General features: G+C 34.0%; 1 protein-coding gene across 8 annotated transcripts in view; it reads left to right on the top strand.

Annotated features, from left to right (window-relative positions):
• PIKFYVE (phosphoinositide kinase, FYVE-type zinc finger containing) overlaps window positions 1–23,030 on the top strand; it is a 106,574-nt gene that overhangs the window by 18,418 nt on the left and 65,126 nt on the right. For 7 of the 8 annotated variants that reach the window (XM_074298874.1, XM_074298873.1, XM_074298875.1 and 4 more), the window contains 5 exons: window positions 1,946–2,064; window positions 6,179–6,350; window positions 9,987–10,194; window positions 13,926–14,015; window positions 20,669–20,807. In XM_074298874.1, the coding sequence (XP_074154975.1) occupies window positions 1,946–2,064; window positions 6,179–6,350; window positions 9,987–10,194; window positions 13,926–14,015; window positions 20,669–20,807 (728 nt within the window). Of the gene's footprint in view, window positions 1–1,945; window positions 2,108–6,178; window positions 6,351–9,986; window positions 10,195–13,925; window positions 14,016–20,668; window positions 20,808–23,030 lie in introns of those variants that run through there. The other variant, XM_074298877.1, reaches the window with a different exon arrangement.

Here is a 23,030-nt window from a genome sequence, read left to right as displayed (position 1 = left end):
GGACAGGTAAAGCAAGCCATCTTAAGTAATCGGAGAGGCCTTTTGAGGACAATTAAACCAGGTCAGAACTATTCTGGGGATATATTTTAAGTTACAGGAATCTTTTGGAGTTTTGGTCTACCATATGTTTGGATTACAGATGATATGGCTTATTCTCGGTGGCACATCCTTTTGGTAGGGATGGACAATTAATTTGTTCATGCAGGATTTCTGATCGTGACCTCTACAACAGCATTCAAGGAATAAAAGGTTTAGGCTGGAATGGGATTTCAATCATGCCATTTTACCTTGATTTTTAGTCTAGCATTTTCCTTCTTTTGAGGATGCTTGTTATAAGCAATGCAAATGACCCTGCGATTTTGGTAATTTTAACACTTTATTCCTCTTACCCTTTTTTCTCCCTAATCTCTTCCTTAGGTTTAACAGTTCTATTCCTATAAAACCTCTGGTTCCTTATGAAACTATTTCCTATAATTCTGTAATTTATAAATTGTTAGTAACCTCATAGGTAATTTGAAATTAAAATTTTTTTTCCATATACTTTCACTTAGAATTTTATGCTAGTCTCAACCTGTATAAAATTTGGTCCAAACCTAATTTTTTAAAAAATAAATGCTTAGAATAAGAGGATAGAAACATTGAAGAAACCAGGGAAAAAAACAAGATATAAAGGAAGTAGATTCAGCAGTATCAGATCTTAAACTATATTAGAAAGCGAGAGTATTAATGAAGTTAAAAAATAATTTTGATTATTTTAAATTAAATTTCTCATAAATAAGATCTGTATAGCTAAGAACAGAAGAAATGCAGAAAAAAACTTTCATAGATAATCTGTCAGAATATGAATGGGTTGTAATATTTTTGTGGTGTAGAAAATGATGAACTGGTTGATTTAGAAAAACATGGAAAGACTTGGATTTATGAAGGAAAATGTTATCCCTTCAGAGGAACAGATGATAGGAGGAAATAAATATAATATGATCTTACATATATGTGCATTTTATAGACCTTTATATTTATGTCTATGTCTATATGTATATCCACGCTTGATTGTAGTATGGTAGTAGGGGAGGGAGGGAAAAAATAAAGTAAGAAGTACACAAGAGAGAACAAAAGAAAACCCACAAGGAATCAAAGACTAACTGGGCAGGTTTGAAAACAAATGAGTAGTTTATATTATATAGGTTTCCTTGAAATGGAAATTGTTTTACATTGAATCCTCTATTATGGTCTGCTGTGCACATGGCAGTGTTTTTTTTCCCCTCATTTTGTATTTAAGTTTAAAATAAATTTACCAAAATGCTTATGTTTTAAAATAAAGGCATATGTATTTATCAGTAACATGAGATATATTGAAAACCAGGTATACTTTGTACATATATATATATATATATGTTGAAGAATCTAACAGTGTCTTGATATTTTTAAATTCTGTATTTAACAAATGCCAAAAAATTCTATATAAAGACCAGAAATTGGCATTATATTTCAAATCAAAAATTTATTATTTATATTCTATAAAGTACAGATTGCTTTTTAAGAAAAGTATGTAATGCTTTCAGTTTGTTACTTTCAGAGATATTCTGTTTGTCTTTTTTTTTCCTCCAAGCTTCCTTCTATTTCCTTCTTAAGATTCTCTGATGATTCTGTTATTTCTTTTTTTTTTGACAATATGCTCTGCCTTTCTGACTTTTTTTTTTTTTTTCTCTCTTTAATGCTCCCGCCTTCTCCAAGGAAAAACATAGTCCTTGTGATAAGTAGAATTAAGCAAAACAAACCACAAATTTGCTATATTCCAAAATCTCATTCTGCCTTTGGGAATTCTCTCTCCATTGTTAGGAGTTAGCTATCATGATCCATCATTGGTCTGCTGGAGGTTTTTCATTGCATTGTTAAAGGGTCTTAAGTGTTTCCAAGTTGACGGAATCTTTTTAACTCTTTGTAGACACCAGAAGAAAAGCAGAAGCTGTTGTGGGAGGCCATGATCCTCGAACAGCTGTCCAGCTTCGAAGTCTCAGCACAGTATTGAAGCGTCTTAAGGAAATCATGGAGGGGAAAAGCCAGGTATTGCCTAGAAGCTTGGGACAGTTAATAAGCAGCTCTTTAGGTAATGCCATGATCATTGAAAATATACTATGAATATCATCTGAAGGAAAAGTTCATGCTAATGCTTGTTTCAGCAATTAATGCTATTTGTTCCTTTATGCCACCAATAGTCTGAATGAGCAAATGAACAGGGAAGAGCATACAAGAGAGAGAAATTGGTATGTGTTCTCTTTCTGTATGATCTTCCTAGCTTAAAGTAATAGCAGGTAGAGACTTTGGTGTCTTATTAAAGGTGAAACTGGTATTGTTTTACATGTAAATATAATAGTTTCATTCTGGGAGTGCAGATAATGTGATCTTATTCTTGAGCCACACATATGTATACGGGATACATATTTTTTCTATCAATAAATCAGTCGCATTCACAGTCATAATACTCTGGTAACAATTGTCTGAGAAATGGGTTAACCCAGACTGAAGGTAATCAAGAGGTCCTAGAGTTATGGTGAGTTAGATGGATATCTGTCCCAAGCATGTGAAGACTTTCCTTGGAAAAATGGGTGGATGAGAAAAGTTTATTCCAGTGACCATGAAGGAACAGAAGTAACAGTTGTGGAGGACCTAGTGCTTGGTCATTTAACCAAGAAGTTAGGGTCATCTGGGCAATAAATAGCACTCCAGACTTTGGTCTTGTCCCTGGACTCTGATTGATGACTGCAGTTTTGTCTCACTTAAATCCTATTCATGTTCAGATTAAGACATCGGAGTGATGTCATTGGTCCTTTTCAGAAATGATCATTAAGTAGCTACTATATGTCAAGCACTCTTCTAGGAACTGGATATACAATTGTGTATATTCTGTATTTCCCTAAATAATTTCTTTGCCTATTCAACTCGTCACCCTTCTCTCTTCCAAGTAGTCTTTCAAACCTAAAAGTGAGTTTTGCTCCAAATTTAATTGTCTTGGAATTATAATGTATTTTCCTATAGCAACAAGGTAATAATTAAGTTTACAGGTTAATCAACAAAAGTTTAAAATTTAAAAATTTTAAAAATGTTTAATTTTTGTTAGTTTAAAAATATTAAATAAAATAAAAAATTTAAAGTTTAAAAATAAAAAAGTTTAAAATTTAAACAATTAATAATGTAACTGAAGTAAATCAGTTAAATTGCTCTTTCTTTCAAACCCACCCAAAATATAATTTGAAGTCACATTTTAAAAATATAAAATATATTTAAAAATAAAACCCATCAAAGCACTTTAAAAACACATGATTTCTCAGTGTATAGAATACTCTAATGGAATTGAAAAATGTACAATTATGAAATCAATGGTTTTGTATATGAATAGTTTTCAATGTATCTTTAATGCCATTGTTAGAAAAAAAAATTACATTTTTAGGCAGGAGGATGAGGCAGGAATTTTTTGGAGAGTCTGAAGATAATTTATGGGTCTCCTTAAGGATTTTCTTTTGCCATAATGTGCATAGGTGTGACTCTAGTGCTCCTTGTATGTATATCAAACATGATTTTTATTTTTTTTTTGGTGTGTGTGTGTGTGTGTGTGTGTGTGTGTGTGTGTGTGTGTGTGTGGGTGTGTATATGTGTATGTGTATGTACATGTGCAGGTGCTTACACAGTGAGTACATAGTTTTTTCATTCATCTATCAGTGTCAAAAATCTAATTTTTTTTAGTATGGGATGCATGGAACCAAATTTTTCTTGACATTCAAAGCAAGATTTTCCTTTTTATTTTTTTTCCTGATCTCTTAGTGTTCTCCACTTTTGTTTCTGAATTTTGGTGCTAAGATCTGTGTGTTTCAGATATTTAGATTCTGACTCCACACTTGATTTCAGAGCTAATTCAGTGAGTACTGTTGGCCTTGTACCTCCTATTTCCTAGGTTTTCAATCTTGCTCCAGAACAAGTTTCACATTTGGAAGTTACAGCCTGGGTGATAGCTAGCATAGGATTAGTGGTTATTAGAAACAAGCCTAGGTGCATTGTCTGCTTTCTTGGGCCTCATGCTGGGGGTGTGGATGAGAGATATAAGGGGAGCTTTATCATGAGGAAATAGAGCTGGAGGTGAGGAGTAATGATTAAAAACTCTGATTTGCAAAACTTTGCAATGTTGTCTTAACAGCCCTTGGAGACAGGTGCTGTTACCATCATTTAACATATGAGGAAACTCAGATTGAGAGTAGTTAAGTGACTTACTCAGGATCAGCCAATTAGGAAGTGTCTGAGACAGAATTTAAATTCAAGGTAGCCTGAGTCCAGAGAGAAGGAAGGTGCCTAAGGAGCTCTTAGCCTGAGGCTGGACCCTGTACAGATGTTTATAATTTTTATAGTGTTTTGTCTTTTTTATTTCTCACTTTTCTTTTTTTCCCAGCTAGATTATAAGATCTTCATTGACAGGTTCTCATATTAATTCTGCATATGTTTCAGTGCCTATTCTTGCAAGAACTTCACATGCTTGTAGGATTCTAGGATTAGAGCTTCAGGGTTATAGAGTTCACCTGTAGAGATTGAAAGTCTGGAGACATTAGGATCTCGGCCCTGGAGCTGTCAGATCACAGACAGGGACAGAGACAGTGACTTCCATAGCTCTGAAGTCACCTAGAAGTGATTGGCCAGGACTCTAGAATGGTAGAGAGGGATTATGACTCTAGAGTTATCAAGAGGGATCATAAGCAGTAGAATGGGGGGAAGATGATAGCTCTGTATTTGACTATGTAAGGCAGGTAGGTGTGAAGTGGATGGAGCACTGGGCATGGAATTGGGAAGACTTCTTCCTGAGTTCAGATCCAGTCTTAGCCACTTTTTAGCTGGGTGACTCTGGGCAGGTCAATTAATTCTATTTGCCTCAGTTCCTCATCTGCTGAAGAGCTAGAGAAGGAAATGGTTAACCATCCCAATATCTTAGCCAAGCAGAGTCGGAAACAATTGAAAAACAACAACAAATTTGATTGTGAAGGACCTGTGGTTGCCTTAGGACCTCAGAAATTATCTTATTCAGACCCCTTGATTGCCACAGAGGAAACCAAGGCTCCTTTTCACTTAAATAACTTGTTGCAGATCATAGAGGTAGCATGTGGCTTTAGACATTATTTGTGTGTCTGGGTCCCTATAACTGTCTTGTAAAGCCTATTTCAAGCCCTTCTCAGCCTAATGTTTCTAAATACCTAAAATAAAATAGATGAGATTACAGAGTAAATTGATTATATTAGAATTCAGTTATTCAAGTATTAAGTGAAATTCAAGGACCCAGTGATAGGATTTTCAAAAAGTTGGTTGAGAAACATGGTAATGACTGGTGGTGGCATTAATGCCTTCTTTCCTGGCTGTGTTTTGACAATGCTCTTAGTTGCCATGGACACTTGCCTAGATACCAATTTAAGGGAATTGAGTTAAATGGGCCAAGTATTATCAGTATTCCGGTGATTTATTTCAAAGATAGAAAATAGCAGAAATTACAGAACTTGTATCTTAGTGTGTTCCAGACTATTCTTTAATATCTAAAACATTTGTACTTCAGTAGTAGGAGTAAAAACAGACTGGCTGTATGTGTGTAATTGTGCATTTTCTGCATATGAAAAACACTTGAATGTTCTATACAGTGAATCTTTTTAGAATATTAATCAGTTTCTTTAAACAGAGCAAAATTCTTTTTTACATTAAAAATTTTCTTTTTGTATCTTCCTTGCATGTCAAATACTGAATTTGGATTACAAGTGTTTAAAAAATAGTAGTAAAAGCATATATGGAAACCCACTCCCAATTTTCAAATTAATAATATGCAAAATGAAGCAGGTTAAGATACTGGGTCAGGACCCATCCTTGATTCTTGACAGATGCAGTTCCAGGGAGGGCAACCTTAGATAGCAGCCTCACATGTGCTGTTGTACTTCTTAAAGTAATGGCAAAGCCAATGATAAAACTCTATTCTGTGTACTTGGATCCCAATGTAAATTTTTGAGGAGAGAGAATTGTGACGTTTCTGGGATGGTAAATATATGCTATTGCTTTTTAAAAATTGTTTCTTTCATTGAGTCTTGAATTTTTTTTTTTTTTTCTGTGATTTAAAAAAAACCCCACAAACAAATCAAACATATCACTTTTTATGTTACAGGATAGTGACCTGAAACAGTACTGGATGCCAGATAGTCAATGTAAAGAATGTTATGACTGTAGTGAGAAGTTTACTACCTTTAGGCGTAGACACCATTGCCGGCTATGTGGTCAGATCTTCTGTAGTCGATGCTGTAATCAGGAAATCCCTGGAAAATTTATGGGCTATACAGGTAAGCCTGTACTTCTGATAGTCATGATCATTTTTATAATGATATTTTTTGGCAATATATAACCCATCATTCATTTATTCAACAAGTATTTGAATGTGTATTATATAAAGGAGTAATAATACAAGGCAGCACAAGTAAATGTCATTAGAGTGATATAACCTGTAGAATTTTTATGATTGGCTAAGAAAATGAAATTCATAGTACACTGAAATCTTAAATTTGAGTTAATGTTTAAAAATGTTAGATGAAAATATATTAAGAGAAATGTATATTAATATATGTAGCTTCTTATATACCAAGAAATTTGCTGAAGGCTCTTGAAGAGAGGTGATTCCCAGAGAAATCTAAATTATTTTAGTTTGTTACTAAAAGGTGAGTCCTCTGACCCTCAAATTAATTGCTTTAAAGAAATAATGAACTTTTTTGAAATAAGGGCAGCTAGGTGGCACAGTGAATAGAGTGTAGGGCCTGAAGTCTGGAAGATTCATCCTGACCTTGACCCTGGATAAGTCACATAACCCTGTTTGCCGCCAGTGTCCTGTAAAATGAGCTAGAGAAGGAAATGGCAAACCACTCCAGTCAGTATCTTTGCTAAGAAAATGAGGAATTGGACATGACAGATGATTAAACAACAAATTTGAAATAAAACTAACAGTATGGGCTGCTTTATTATTTATTTCCTGTTACTCTTATGCAAATTTATTAGATGCTAAAAATAAGCTTTTGCAAGCTTCGTGTATTATAGATCTAAGGATCAAAGAGACTTTATTGGATAAAAGTTGCACTGAACAAGTATACATTTTAATATTCCAAACTTTCAAGTCTTATTTCCCTAAAGAAGATAAAACCATTTCCCTAAAGAAAATAAAACAGAAAATAATGAAACTTATTCCTGTTGAAAGGTGTGTTTTCATTTCCGCCTTTTGGGGATCTTAACCTATGTTTGTGCTATTTTTAGTGCATTCTATATGTTAGATGTGTAGAAATATTTGAAGGAAGGAATGATGTACTCACTTATGCTGCTTTTTTCTTTATTTTAACAATAACTTTTCTCTTGTCACTGTTTAAATACTGAGATTTTGTATATTATTGTATTATAACTTATGAATCTGTATGTAAATTATGAAGATATGGCTATAAGCCAACTTTAGTATAATAATGATTGAAAATAAAATATGAATTAATGGGTTTCTGTCATCAATAACTTAGCTGAAAAAATATTCTCAGAATATTTAAACTTGTGGGATGACTTTAGGTGTTATAAGAATTGAATTTATTTTACTCTTCCAATAGTATTTCTGTTAGAAGAATATAATCTTATTATGTTATTCTTGAATATGTTTGCTTAGTAAAATATCAGCAAATACTACCATTAAGTTCATCAGACACTAGATTTTATGGTCTTCTGGTCTATGTCAAAAGTCACCTTTTATATATGGGGCAGCTAGGTGGCACAGTGGATAGAGCACCAGCCTTGAATTCAGGAGGATCCGAGTTCAAATTTGGCCTCAGACACTTAACACTTCCTAGCTGTGTGATCCTGGGCAAGTCACTTAACCCCAGCCTCAGAGAGGAAAAAAAAAAAAAATCACCTTTTATAATAAAAATTTTTTAACCCAGACATCATCAGTGTCTCTGAGGAAACTTAAATACTTTTAGGAGAAATAGCATATCTTTTTTTGGGAAGAGGAACCTATATTCTATTAGCAGTTTTTGGGAAGAGACACTTAGCATCTTGGGGGGAATTAGGAAAAACTTACTGTTTGTTTGAGATGTTTGTTGCATTTCCCCAGAGTATTTGTTTGTGACTTTGCAAAGGATCTGTGATTGCATTAGCATGGGAAATTATCAGTATGGGTATTCACTCCACTGAGGCAGATTTTAGTTTATGATTTAGTAGCTAAGTTTTTAGGCAGGGATTTAAAGCATATAGAGGTTATGTGACATAGCTTATTTATAACAAGTCAGTGTCAGAAATGAGCTTTGAATTTTGGCTTTTCATGCATTTGATCTACTGTGGCTTAGGAGTCATGGTTTGCCAACCTCTGCTCTGAGCAGTATCACTTCACTGTGTTATGTAAACATATTTAAACAGGGAGCATCCTAACCCTGAACTGAGAGTAGTTGGAGAGGGGATATCAGTGAGATCAAAGTGAGCTGAAGCAGAATAGGTCAAGTCTGCAGGTATACTTTACAGACTTGTCCTTTTAGGAAAATAGCATCTGAACTGCTAAGAATGGGCTTATAATCATTGCACCTGATGCATGAGGTATTAGCAGCTACTATTAAATGCATTTCTTCTGCAGGTTTTTTTTTTTTTTTTTTTTTTTTTTTTTTTTTTTTTTTAGGACAGTGATAAAAATCCTCTCTTTTGGCTCGCATTTGGATGGTCAAAAAGCCCTTATCAAACACACTTTATTCTATGTTAGGGGCTAGGGATATGGAGATAAAAATGGCAGAAGCAACTTATATCCATCTAAGTATATGATAAAAGTATGTATAAAGCATTAAATACTAGGTCATTTCTAGGGAGAGGGACTACTCTCATCTAGAAGGTGGTACTTTCAAAGCTGCGCTTTGAAGGAAAGTAAGAATTCTGAGAGGCAGAGGTGAGGTGAATGAGCATTCCAGGCAGAGGAGCAGTCTGTACCAAAACATAGACATGGATGATGGAACAAATGCCCATATATGAGGAACATCCACTAATCCAGGAAGTTGGGAAAGGTAGAGTGGACGCTGGGACTCACAAAGAAGAATATAGTTAGATCTCTGCTTGAGGAATATTGCTTTGGCCCTTGTGAGGAGGATTGCTAAGAGACTGAGGCCCTGTATTTGTTCTATTTTTCTCTTTGGTCAGCTTCCATGTGCAGCTTTGTAGTCCAGATGCACTAGAGAGCTCTTGACACAAACAAATTCCTCTGTACTTGCTGAATTAAGGATATTTTGCCCTTAAAGATAGTTCTGTTTCCTGATGACTTTATTATAAGAAATATTTCTACATTGTGACTGAAGCTCCAGCTGTATTCTAGTATTTTCATTTATGGTACATTACATGAGAAGCTCCTTTTCAGGGCCTAATAACAGTGAGATTAATTAAAATTTTTTCTTCTCTCCTTGTAGTTTACAGCCAAATCTTTTCTGCTTTGCCTAACAATTACTACCTAGTCTTAATCACTGAATGGATGGGGCCACAGTCAAATGAGGCTTGTTGAAGACCTCCACTTAAAAAGGCCAAGGTCTCCTGCTGCATCCAGAGCTACTTCCTATTGTCTTGCTCTTTAGCCAGATGGCTCTGGTAGGCAAAGTGAGACAGGTGACCTTGCCCCGTCCTCCCTCCCTCAAATCCATTTCATTTGCATGTCATGGTAGCACCTCCCTGATGTCAAGATCAGCTTCAACAGGCACCTGATTAAGTATTGAAATAAGTAGTTTACATAGCTGAATATTGGTTCTTGAATTTTTTAAAATAATAGGCCAATTGAATACTTAAAAGGTTTTTTCCTTTGCTTATTTATGATAACTCAATGAGTCTTCTGTTTACTAATTAGAATTCATGACATTAGCTTTTAACCTAAAAAAATAAAATATTTTGTCTGGCAACATTTCTAATCACATTCTTTTCAATTTTTCCTTTAGGGGATCTTCGAGCTTGTACTTATTGTCGAAAAATAGCTTTAAGTTATGCTCATTCAACAGATAGTAATTCCATTGGGGAGGATTTGAATGCTCTCTCAGATTCTGCTTCTTCTGTTTCTATACTCGATCCCATTGAACCACGGACACCTGTTGGTAGTCGAAAAGCAAGCCGTAATATATTTCTAGAGGAGGATTTAGCCTGGCAAAGGTATTGGAAATCTTGTCTCTGTGTGTGTATATGAGAGAGAGAGAGAGAGAGAGAGAGAGAGAGAGAGAGAGAGAGAGAGAGAGAGAGAGAGAGAGAGAGAGAGTGTGTGTGTGTGTGTGTGTGTGTGTGTGAGAGAGAGAGAGAGAGAGAGAGAGAGAGAGAGCGACAGAGAGAGAGAGAGCGACAGAGAGAGAGAGAGCGAGAGAGAGAGAGAGAGAGCGAGAGAGAGAGAGAGAGAGAGAGAGAGAGAGAGAGAGAGAGAGAGAGAGTGTGAATGTGAGAATCATGGCAGTGGTGGTGGGGAGATGGTTTAAAATTTTAGTATTTTGTGCAGCTAGGTGGCACAGTGGATAGAGCACCAGCCCTAATTCAGGAGGACCTGAGTTTAAATCTGGTCTCAGACACTTACCACGTCCTAGCTGTGTGACCCTGGGCAAGTCACTTAACCCCAATTGCCTCAGGGGAAAAAACTAGTATTTCGAGATTACAATCTAAAGTTAGATGGTTTTGTTAGACTAGGACTTTTTCACCTTTTTGTCTTGTGGTCCCCTTTGACATTCTTGTGAAGCCTATAGACCCCTTCTTGTAAGGTTTTTATATGCCCAAACCAAAATATGTAGAATTACAAATGAAACAAATACATAGAAATAAAGATAAAGTTTTTGTCCCATCTAAATTCGTGTATCCCTTGACATTTATACATCCACATCTGTGGATGCCAGATTAAGAACTCCTTAATTAAAAGATACATTTCCTTTGAATCATTTTTTTCAAATCAGTGTCACTTTTTTTCTTTTTGCTTTGATTTGCCTAAAGGAGATTAACATATTTTATGAATAAGACTTAAAAAAAAAAATTTACCAACCACTTTCTTTTCCCTGAAATGATACTATCAATCTCACTTCCTACATTCTACCACTCTTCTCTCCCCCCAAAAAAACCCAACAAATTCTTCTGTTTATATGAATATAAAAGGGTATTGGTGAAGCTCTTTTGGAAGTTTCTATAATTGTTCTAAATAAGAATTCTATGTTTATCAATTTCTGGTTAATGTTTTCTTGAACTTTTTTTTTTTCTCAGTTTAATATCAAACTTTTGGTTAGCTCAAGGAGTCATATTTTAACTGTTGGCTTTCAGAAAAATATTTTTGCTTGCTACTTTAGACTACAAATAACAAGTATCTAACTTGTTAATATGATTAGACAAAGTGTAATCATTTCTAAAAGAAGATTCTTTGTTTTGGAGTGGTTTTAGACTATGATTTCATGAAATAGGATGCTGAAAATATTTGATGGATAGAGCATTTAACTTTCAGAATGTAATATGAATAATTATCTTGAAAATACATAAAATGAACTCTAAAGACTTCTGTAGACATTATAGTAGGAATTTGACTTAAAGTAACCTTCTATTTGTGTATCAGGTATGAAGGTCTTGGCCTTCTTTTGCATGCCCAGGGAGCATGTTTGAATCAGTATCTTTATTATGGTATCACTCTGTGGGAATGGAGAATCAGACTCATTCCTAGATCAATTATAAATCCATTTAACTATATAAATGTTTTTTGTTAGAAGATTGCTACAAAGAGAAAAAGGCATAAAATTGAGTAAGGATTGTTGTGGTAGGAAGGGGAGAGACACTTTCTTCTCCAAGAAAGGAGTGATAAATGAATTTATAAACAATTTTTTCAAGATAACGTGCTAATATTCTCAGCTCTTTTGAGTTTGCATTATAGTCTAAGATTAGTGATATGTGAAAAGTAAGTTAAATTTTATTATAGCACACATCAACTCATTTTTTTCCCACATTTGTGAATACTTTCTGCAAAATGCTCCATTCCAGATCACTATCAAATTTTGCATATATATATATATATATATAAGTAAGCATATTAACTAGCCTGTTTATGAAAACCAGCACCCCTGTTTGGTGTATATGATAAGCCATTTCATCCATAATATTCCCTTTATCTTTTTTTTTTTTTTTTTTTTTTGCTGAGGCAATTGGGGTTAAGTGATTTGCCCAGGGTCACACCACTAAGAAGTGTTAAGTGTCTGAGACCAGATTGGAACTCAGGTCCTCCTGACTTCAAGGCTGGTGCTCTAACCACTGCACACCTAGCTGCCCCTACTTTTTTAACTAACTAGCTTCTTTTTTTAACACTTCATCCCATAGGAAGTCCTCTATTGAGGTAGGGAGGAAGAGAAAAGGCGATCACTTTAGTTAGTCTTATTCCACTCTCCTTTTCATGTTCAGTTGCCATAAGGGAGTTCCCTTCTGGGGAAGATATTGAACCTTTTCTCCAACTTCATCCTCTACCCAATTTTTATTATGACAGCTGTAGCCATACTTGCACCGCTAAGAAGTAAAGCAACTAGAAACTTGCCTTTGCTCCTGAGGGAAGTTCCTGAGATTCTGCTGAACTGTTTTCAAAAGCTAATTTATTCAAAGGTGTCTTGACTCAGCAACATATGCAGTTCTCTCAAAGTCTTGTAAATATATGATTATTGACTAATAAATTGAATTTTAGTATAATACAGATCTGATCTTAAAGATATGTTGATTCTTTCAAATTAGAAATAGTATAGAAAATTCCCATTTTATATAATACTTTAAATGAAATACCAATTTTGGGTATGGGAAAAGCAATTAATCTATTTTGGTTAGAATACAAATATATGGTGAAGTGGGGTATCAGTCTTCGAAAGTCATATTGTAGAGGGACTTAACTATTTGCTAAAGGAATTGGGAAATTACTCACAGTCACAGAGTACTCTTAAAGTTTCTTGAGTTTGGAGAAGAAAGATCAGAATTATGATTTAGGAAATTATTTAGAGGCCACCTTAAAAAGTGAGGTAGATAATAGAGACCTGATTTAGTACCTCATGACATGAAATTGAATGGAAAAGGAAGATTTGTATGCTGCTTATAAACTTTATTTGTTATGATTAAAATTGGGTTTTTGTGCTCAATATTCTCAATAATAACTGCTAATTTATTTATTTACAAGGATAGCTTGGGTTTCTACCCTTGCCATAAAATTATGTCCTACTGTAATTTTTAGGTTTATTGTCTGTTTTGTTATTTCAAATAGCTGTACTCTTTTCTTTGGAAGAAGGCATGAATTGAGGCCTACTAGTTTCCTGCTTTGCATGTGTGACCTGCAAATATAAAAAACTTGTGCTTTGTTATCTATACTGGAAAATGAATATGGAAAGCATTGATAAATTAGATTTCTTTTAGAGGCAATTGGGGATAAATGACTTGCCTAAAGACATCAGATTTTTTTTTTAGTCCTTCATTTTTTTAGTAAAGAATTTTAATAATTATCCTCATTGTTTTATTTATAGTTTGACTATAAATTAAAATTAGATTTATTAAAGCCACACGTGAAAGCACATTCATTATAATTAGACTTCCTGAATTGCTGTTCTTTTATTTGTGCTATTTAGTTTCCTTATTTAATACTTTAAAAGAATATTTTTTGACACTTCAGATATTTTTAGACTGGAGGATATTTTATAACTTAATTATAGGAATTTTTTTTTCCCCCTGAGGCTGCGGTTAAGTGACTTGCTCAGGGCACACAGCTAGGAAGTGTTAAGTGTCTGAGACCAGATTTGAACTCGGGTCCTCCTGAATTCAGGGCTGGTGAGGAACTTTTTTTTAAACAACCGGTTCAGTAATTTAATTTTATTGTTTGTGATAAAGATTTTTTATTTTCTTCTTAGTTTGATTCATCCAGACTCCTCAAGTAGTACTCTCTCAACAAGACTTGTGTCTGTTCAAGAAGATGCTGGAAAATCTCCTGCTCGAAATAGGTAAAATAGCAAATGGAACCTCTGCAGATTACTTTTTATATAGTGTTAGAACCAAAGTAACAAAGTTCTGATTCACTTATGGTATACTTTTCCCCCAGTTCTTTAAAAGTCATTGCTTCAGTTATCTGGTAATATTAATGATAAGAAATTATGTTTTTGTAGCATTAAGATTTGCAAAATATTTCCTTTACAATACCTTTATTACGTTATCTCAGTTTTATAGTTAGGGAAACTTCATCTTTGAGAGGTTAGTAATTTGTACCTACTGCTGTTAATAATATCTTAAGTGGAATCTGTTCTCAGGGCTCCATATTCTAAGCTTAGTGTCATATTCACTGTACCAAACTCATTTTACCCCCCATAAAAGCACAGTATTTTTTTCTTAGCAATTATTTGTAAGTAACAAATAGGATCTTGCTCCAAATTTATAAATAATTTGATAAATGCTCACAGTTCATAGAACATTTTTTTTCAAAATGCAGCCAAAAGAAAAAAAATCTAAATTTCTTTTTGTGAGAAATTCTGGATAGGTTATTTGATAGAGCTTAAATCACCCTCCCTGAAATTAATTAGAATCAAAATGTTAGAACTTGAAGGAACCTTTAGAAATAATCTTTTCACTTCAGATGTGAAAATCTCAGCCTAGGGAGGTTTAAGACCTGTTCACTGATTCCTTGATTTAGTGACAGAGCTGAGGTGACAACCTGTTACTTGACCCTCACTTTCTTTCACACCGTGATAACTTTTTTTTTTTGTATTTTTTTTTTAACTAAAGCTTTTTATTTTTCAAAACTGCAAGGATAATTCTTTGATATTAACCCTTATGAAACTTTGTGTTCCAATTTTTCCTCCCTTCCCCCATCCCCTCATTTAGATGGCAAGTAGTCCAACAGAAATGGTAGAAATATGGTAAATCCAATATATGCATACATATTTATGCATACATATTATTTGATAATTTTTCAAAAGCAGTTTTTAGAGAATAAATTCAAGGATTATGCATCCATTGCATATTTTCCATTGTGTCGGAATTGTTTTTGTGTGAGTTGCCAGTCAGGGTACTATACTTCTCATTAAATCTGCCTTTTTGCATATAATCAAAGTCATCTTGGCTTTTTTAATTTTTTAATTTTTTGACTTTCATTTTAGAAACCAGCTTTAAATAAAGGCTTAAATTTAGTTTTGATTTCATGGGATATAGTGAGATACTGACATTTTATAGTATTAGCTATCATTTAAAACTTTTGTTAGCTACTCCAGTAAATGTGGCTTTGAAACTATTTTGTGGGAGAAGATATATATGGAATACATTAAATTGTCTTTTCATTAGCTGCATTTGGACATTAAGAACAGAAAATGAAATATAATTCACCTGTAAATTTCCTAGCAGCATTAGTGATTGGGATGTGTTGGCTCATATCTAAAACATGTTTTTTTCCCCCCAGATAAATCATCAGTCTATGAAAATCTCCTTCAGGGTTCTGGGATCATAGTAAAGATTTTAGAGGCCATCAATGCTGAAATCCTTATTAGAGAGATGAATTAACTGAGGCATAGACTGGTTAAATGACTTAATCCATTGGGACAGCTAGGTGCTGCAAGGGATAAGAGGACCTGGGGTTCAGAAGACTTATTGTCCTGAGTTCAAATTTTGCTTCAGACACTTATTAGCTATGTGATCCCAGACAAGCCACTTAACCTTATTTGCCTCAGTTATTTGTCTGTAAAATGAGCCAGAGAAGGAAATGGAAAACCTCTTGAGTATCTTTGCCGATGAAACCCCAATTGGGGTCATAAAAGAGTTGGACGTGAATGAAATGCCTGAAAAAAAACCAAAGCCCTCTCTGCTGTATCATGATTCTACATAGACATTTTGACCTTTCTTTTGTACTAGTAGTCTGCTTCAGCTTTTAAAAAATGCTTCTTTCCAGGGGCTCAGGCTTCCTGGGCGTAGTTTGTGGAGCGAGTGGCCAAAGAGGAAGGTGAGATTTGTGAGATTTGGAGGCTAAGCTAAGATTTTTGATAGAGATATAGGTGTTTCTTACAGAAATCACTATCTTTTTGGATGTGCTTAATCATTACCAGCAGAAGCACAATAGTTTTAATGACATATTAAAACAAGAATCCAAGTATGTGGTTAAATAGGGAGGAATGAATAGATAGATTTTTGTGTAGCAAATTTTAGGGGTTCATATTTCAAATAAGGTATTTTTATTTGAGAAGGTGATTTTTAGGGAATGGGCCATATTATTTTGATACAGTTTTTAAATTTAAAAAGTATGTTTTGTTGATATTTTTGTTTGTATTTGTCACTTCAACTCATCCAACAAATTGAACCTTCCTTTGTTACAAAGAGAAACAATGCTTTATAAAATTTAGACTATCTTAACTTTTGAAATGGTAAGAACTATATTTTTGTTGATCTTTGTGAGATCATGACTCTCACATAGAATCATAGAATTCCGTGTCATTGCAACTCATGGGCTAAAATAGAAAGTTCTTTACGGAGTTAAAACATTCTACCATTAAGATGACAGAATTCTGTCAAGTGGGCAGTGAATATAGGGGAAGATGACTAAATGGTAATAATAGAAGACTCAGACTTTGAAAAAGAAAAATTACATATGGCATAACTTAAATGGGGTAAAGTGACAGACTAGAAACCACAAAGTAACTTTTTTCCATCCTGTGTCATTAATAAGTTAAAAAAAAAACCAAACAAACTTACTTAAACATTTAATCCTAATGGCTTTATGAAATATGAAAGCCATGTTTACTTCATAGGATTGTTATAGGATATTATAAAATGTTTTGCACAGTGTAGGAATATATCTTTTCAAAATAGAAGTTGTAGAAGTTTTACTATGTTTGAATTCATAGGGGCCTGAGAGGGAAGACACAACTCCATCCTGAGCTTTTATTTGCCTCTTCAAAGTGTGTGAATGAGGGCGGAGCCAAGATGGTGGAGCATAGGCAGGGATTTGTCCTACGTCTCCCCCAAACTGCTCCAAATTCTTTAAAATAATGACTCTGAACAAATTTTAGAGCAGTAGAACACACACAAAGATGAAGTAGAACATTTTCAAGCTGAAGGCAATTTAGAAGCAGAGCAGAAAAGGTCTGTTTTGCCAGGGTGGGAATTCAGTGTGCAGTCCAAATGCAGAGCATTCTGGCAAAGCCCCCAATGCAGCCCCAGCCTGGGCCAACCTCTGAATCAGTGGCAGTGCTGGAGGCTTTCTGGACCTCTCAGCCTAGGATACCAGGAAGAATTCAGAAGGTCAGTGGAGAGGGTCTGCGGCAATGGGGTGGGAATCTGGTGTCCAGTACCAGAGCAACCCCAATCAGCAGAGCCCCAACCAGCATACTAGATCTTATAACTACAGTGGGGCCAGGGACATACCTAATAGCTCCAGGGCAGAAAAGAGTACTTGTGGTCAGACTCCTGGAAGGATTTCTGAAAACAGCTGCAACTTGGGATAATCTTCTACCCTGGAACTACATTAAGAGTAATAAATAAGCTAGAAAAATGAGCAGAAAACAAAAGTTTCTGATCATTGAAAGTTATTGTGGTGACAAGGAAGATCAAAACACATACTCAGAAGATAACAAAGTCAAAACTCCTACATCTAGAGACTCCAAGAAAAATAAGAATTGAGCTCAGTAAGAAAGAGAGGAAAAATTAGAAAAAGTATTGAGAGAGGTGCAAAAGTAAATATGAAAAGCTAATGAAGAGAAGAATGCCTTAAAAGCAAAATTGGCCAGTTGGGAAAGGAAATGTTGAGAACTCACTGAGGAAAATAATTCCTTAAAAAATAGATTTAGCAAATGGAAGCTAATGATTTTATGAGAAATCAAGATACTACAAAGCAAAACAACAACAACAAAAAAGAAAAATAGAAAAAAAAAGTGTAATATATCATTGGAAAAAAAAATGACCTGTAAAATAAATCCAGGAGAGATCATTTAAAAATTACCTAAAAGTCTACCTAAAAGTCATGATCAGAAAAAAAAAAAAAAAAGCCTGGATGTTCTTTTTCAAGAAATTATCCTGATATTCTAGAACCAAAGGGTAAAATAGAAATTGAAAGAAATTACCAATCACCTTCTGCAAGAGCTCCCAAAATAAAAACTCCCAAGAATATTATAGCTGAATTCCAGAACTCCCAGGTCAAGGAGAAGATATTGCAAGCATCCAGAAAGAAAATATAGTAAGAGCCACAGTCAAGATAACACAAAATTTAGCAGCTTCTATATTAAAATATTTGAGGGCTTGGAATATGATATTTTGAAGAGCAATGGAGCTAGGATTGCAACCAGAAATCACCTCCCCAGCAAACTGTGTATAATTCTTCAGAGGAAAATGTGGTTATTCAGTGAAATAGGATTTTCAAACATTCATGATGAAAAGACTAGAACTGAATGGAAAAATCTGATTTTCAGGTACAGGACTCTGGAGAAGCATAAGGAGGTAATCAGAAAAGTGATTATCATAAGGGACTTGAAGTGATTATCATAAGGGACTTTACAATCCTACATGCAAGGATGGTACTTGTAACTCATTAGAAAGGCAGGATGAATATGGTTCCTTATTGTGGGTAGAGATAAGGGAGAGAACCTAGAACTTAAAAACAAATGTGAAAAGAATTGTTTTGAATACTGGGAAAAATAAAGAAGAATACAGAATGCTCTTTTGCAGAATAAAGATGAATTGAGTATGTAAGTAATCAGAAGTACAATAGAAAAAAAGTTATCTTTTTGTAGTGGAATGTTACTCCAAATCAATGAGCCATTGTCTGGAACTTTGGTTTTTAAAAGAGTGTGTGTGTGTCTGTGTGTGTGTATGTGTGTATGTTAATTGGGTGGTGGGATTTAATCTTTTGATAAAAGATGCGGTTGCTTGAAAAAAATGTGGTTAAATTCTGTAATATTAAACATTTTAAAACTGAAAAAGCAAGGGGCAGGGAATTTTAATGTTAATACAGTATGTCCCTATAGTCTTGCACTAAGACTTTTGTAGCACTCCATACAATTTCCTCTTAATGAATTTTGACTAATATATTTAAAATTTTCTACAGTATTTATAAATGATGAGAAAAGATAGCTGGCTCATATGTCTTGTGTTGCAAGATTGCACCAAGTGCTGAAATTAGTGTATATGTAACAGAGTTGGAAATTCTTGTATGTTTTTGTAAGTGAATCATGAAGATAATATCTAATCAGGTGTTTCTTCTGACTTTTCTGTTTTTTGCAGAAATGTCCCGATTTAAAAAACAAATAGTTAATCAGAATTTAGGGCAAGTGCTACTTTAAGAAAATATCCCACTTGCTTTCTAGGATGTCAAATCATCTTATTTTCCAAGTGAAGTATAAGAAGGATTTTTTCATAGTAAATAAGATTGTTGTCTAAATTTGATCTATAAAAACTTGCTTGAAAAACTTTCTCTTTGTTTCACTTTGAATGTTATGCTTTATGGGAAAATTTAAAAGTACTTATTTAATTAAATTTATTTTTATTGGTAATTTTTCTTTGAATATTCTATTTTTATCAAACATTTCGTTTAAAAATTTTTTTATTTAAAAAATCACTTTTTTTTTTATCCAAAAAAGAATTAGATGTGTTTCCAAACATAGATTTTTTTTTAAGGGTTGTTTTTGGTGACTCTTATTTCCCCTTTCTTTCCCCCCAATTTTGCCTGTTTTTTCTCTCAGTATTAACTTGTTTAGATTACAACACAGTTCTACTTTTTATCTAAGCTTTATTTTTATTTCACCTTGTGGTTGATGACACATTGATGTAAAGACATGTATTCATTTTTGGTTGCATATAAATCATTGACTAGTTTCCTAATAAAACAGGTTTCCAGATATTTTAAAAACGACCACCTGATGTAGTCTTTTTGTGACAAGCACCCTAGAGTACTAACCCTGAATTCCTCAAAACTTGGCACCGTTACCTAAATGGAGCCTTCCCACCTCCTTGGAGCTCTACCTGCCCCACTGAGACATAGCATCTCAGAGTCAGCTGTCCATTTTCAGATAGATCCCTCCTTCTCTACCTAAGGAGCTATCTCATGTAATAAAGAATAAAAAAAAAATTTTTTTTAAAAGTGTTCATCAAAATGATCTGTGCATCTGATAATATTTCAATCTCCGATGCATCTTTGTAATGAAGAGAGGCTCATTTTTTCATCTCTTTTCCAATAACATGTTTGATCATTTTAATTAGACAACATTTAACTTTCTTCTTAATTTTTTGGTATTTGATGTTTATCTTGTAGAAACTTTGTATCTTGTTTTCCTGGTTCTGCTTAATTTCATTGTATCAGTTTATGCAAGTTTCCTATGTTTCTTTGAATTCTCATAATGAATATTGCAATGATAACCCATTTCATTTCTCTTATCTCTGTTGTTTAGCTCTTTGTTTTAGTTCTTCACTGTCACAAAAAGTTTTGATAAATATAATATATATATATGTATGTGTATATATATATATATACACACACACATACACATGCATACATATACAGGTATATATGCAAATTTATATTTTCACAGTTCCATCTGCAAAATATTAGTGTGCCTTATTAATTAAATAAATGATGAAAGACATCTGTGTATCAAGATGTCTTCATATTTTTGTCTTTTGTTTTCAGATCAGCCAGTATTACTAATCTGTCATTGGATCGGTCTGGTTCTCCCATGGTTCCCTCCTATGAGACATCTGTCAGTCCCCAGGCTAACCGAACATATGTGAAAACAGAGACCAGTGATGATGAGCGCAAAATTCTTCTGGTAGCAGCTCACTTATTCTTTTTTTTTTTTTTTTTCTCTCTGAGGCTGGGGTTAAGTGACTTGCCCAGGGTCACACAGCTAGGAAGTGTTAAGTGTCTGAGACCAGATTTGAACTCTGGTCCTCCTGAATTCAAGGCTGGTGCTCTATCCACTGCGCCACCTATTGCGCCAGCTCACTTATTCTTGGCCTTTTAATGATTAAAATGATTGTCTTTTATACCTTATTCTCACAAGTTGAAAAGATTATGGGTTAGTAGAAATGAAAAACAAATAAAAAACAATAATTAGTTTATGTTTTTCATTGACCTGATAAGGAGATTTGCATGTTTCAGTATTCATTTTTTGTCCATTTCTCTTCTTGGTTCCTTTCTTGTAGAAGTATATAGCCTTGTTTAACTGACCACAATATAGGTTTCTAGGTTGCCTAGAGGTTGATTATCTTGAATTTTGATTATTGGAGGAAATTTACATAATTGTTAAATATGAGGAAATGTTGTTTTAAGTAGCAAGGCATTTAATAAGTTTCATATCAGAAAACTATGTATTGATTGCCTTAAGGATCTGATTTTTTTTTAAATTTAAAATTTTTTTTTTCCAATTTGATTCTTTTCTTTGCTGACCTAGGTCACAGGCCTTTTTGCCTTTCTCACTTCATTTTTGTTAGTTTCTGAAACTAAAATTTTTACTTTGTGGACAAGGGCAAAGGCTTTTGCTGAAAGACCTTTCTTACCTCAGCTGAACTTGTCTCCCCAAATCAGTCATTCAGTTACTTTGATAATATAGGACCTTCCAGAAATTGTCTTCCAGTGGCATCCAGAGTCACTTTAATACAACTATGATTTGAGTGTGACTTCAGTTGAATGAGTGTTACAGAAATTAACACATTTTTTTTGCATACTTTTTTAAATTTTATTTTATAATTATAAAATTTTTTTTGACAGTATATATGCATGAGTAATTTTTTTTTATAACATGTTTTTTGCATACTTTCATGTAAGATTTGAGCTTTGAGGTGGAAACTGGAAAACTGATGCCAAAAACCTCTGTGAAGTGGTCACAATCTTTATGGATTCTAGCTAGATAAATAAGACTTGCATTATTGATTATTTTTCATACATTGAAGATATAAGATGTAAGTGCCAAATATATGATTCAGAGTTAGTCCTAGAAGAATTCAGAGGTCACACATCTTTTGGAGTGGAGTTAATTAGAATAGGGAAGACTTTACTGAGGATTTAGAACTTGTTGAGCCTTTGAGTAGCAGTGAGATTTGGATGAAAAAATAGGGGAGGTGTTTTCTGAAAAAGTAAGGTAGGGGCAGATTACAACACAAGAGAAAACTGAGAAAAGAATATTCTAGATGTTTTCATCTCCTATCTTTGGACTAGATGATACTAGGTAAATTCAGATACTAACTAAATTTTACTAGGCTGGTCACAGAGGTTGTGAGTTTTTTGGCTTCAATAATTTGAAGCCATCATCTACTACCCAGGTTCTTGGGGTCTCATAATTGAATGTGGGGATTGGAAAATTATGATTTATTATCAATAAATGTTTCATTTGTTTATTTTGTGTACCTATATGCTCAGGGTTGTGTAAAAATTTCTTGGACAGAAAGAGGTTGGGAGTGGAAAAAGTCAAGAAGCCTACTAAATCATAGAAAGGTGGTGATTTTCTTTCTTTTTTTTTTTAAAAGTCTTTTTTTTTTGTCTTTTTGAAATTTTATTTATTCATTCATTCATTCATTCATTCATTCTGAGGCTGGAGTTAAGTGACTTGCCCAGGGTAACACAGCTAGGAAGTGTTAAGTGTCTGAGATCGGATTTGAACTTGGTTCCTCCTGAATTCAAGGCTGGTGTTCTATCCACTGTGACACCTAGCTGCCCCCGAAAGGTGGTGATTTTCAGCCTGGAAGGAAAGCCCAGCACAATCATAGATTTTTCATTTATTTAAGAAATATGAATTGAGGGTCAATAAGTAGTTCAATCCAAGGGTTTGATTTTGGAGTAATAGAATTTTGAGGTTGGTAAGGTAGTTTTGGATATTAAAAGCAACATAAGAAGTTTGATGAGAGATAGTGGTGTATTTTGTAGTAGAAATGGATTATGATCCCAGGTTAAGAGATCTAAGTTCCAGTCAAGATTCTGTCACTAAGTAGCTTTGAGAATTCTGGGCTTCAGTTTTTCATCTGTAAATTGAAGGTGGTGTTCTAGATATCATTCA

This window comes from Sminthopsis crassicaudata, chromosome 3 (assembly GCF_048593235.1).
Source record: "Sminthopsis crassicaudata isolate SCR6 chromosome 3, ASM4859323v1, whole genome shotgun sequence".
NCBI lineage: Eukaryota > Metazoa > Chordata > Mammalia > Dasyuromorphia > Dasyuridae > Sminthopsis > Sminthopsis crassicaudata.
This window is presented reverse-complemented; position numbering and strand designations above follow the sequence as displayed.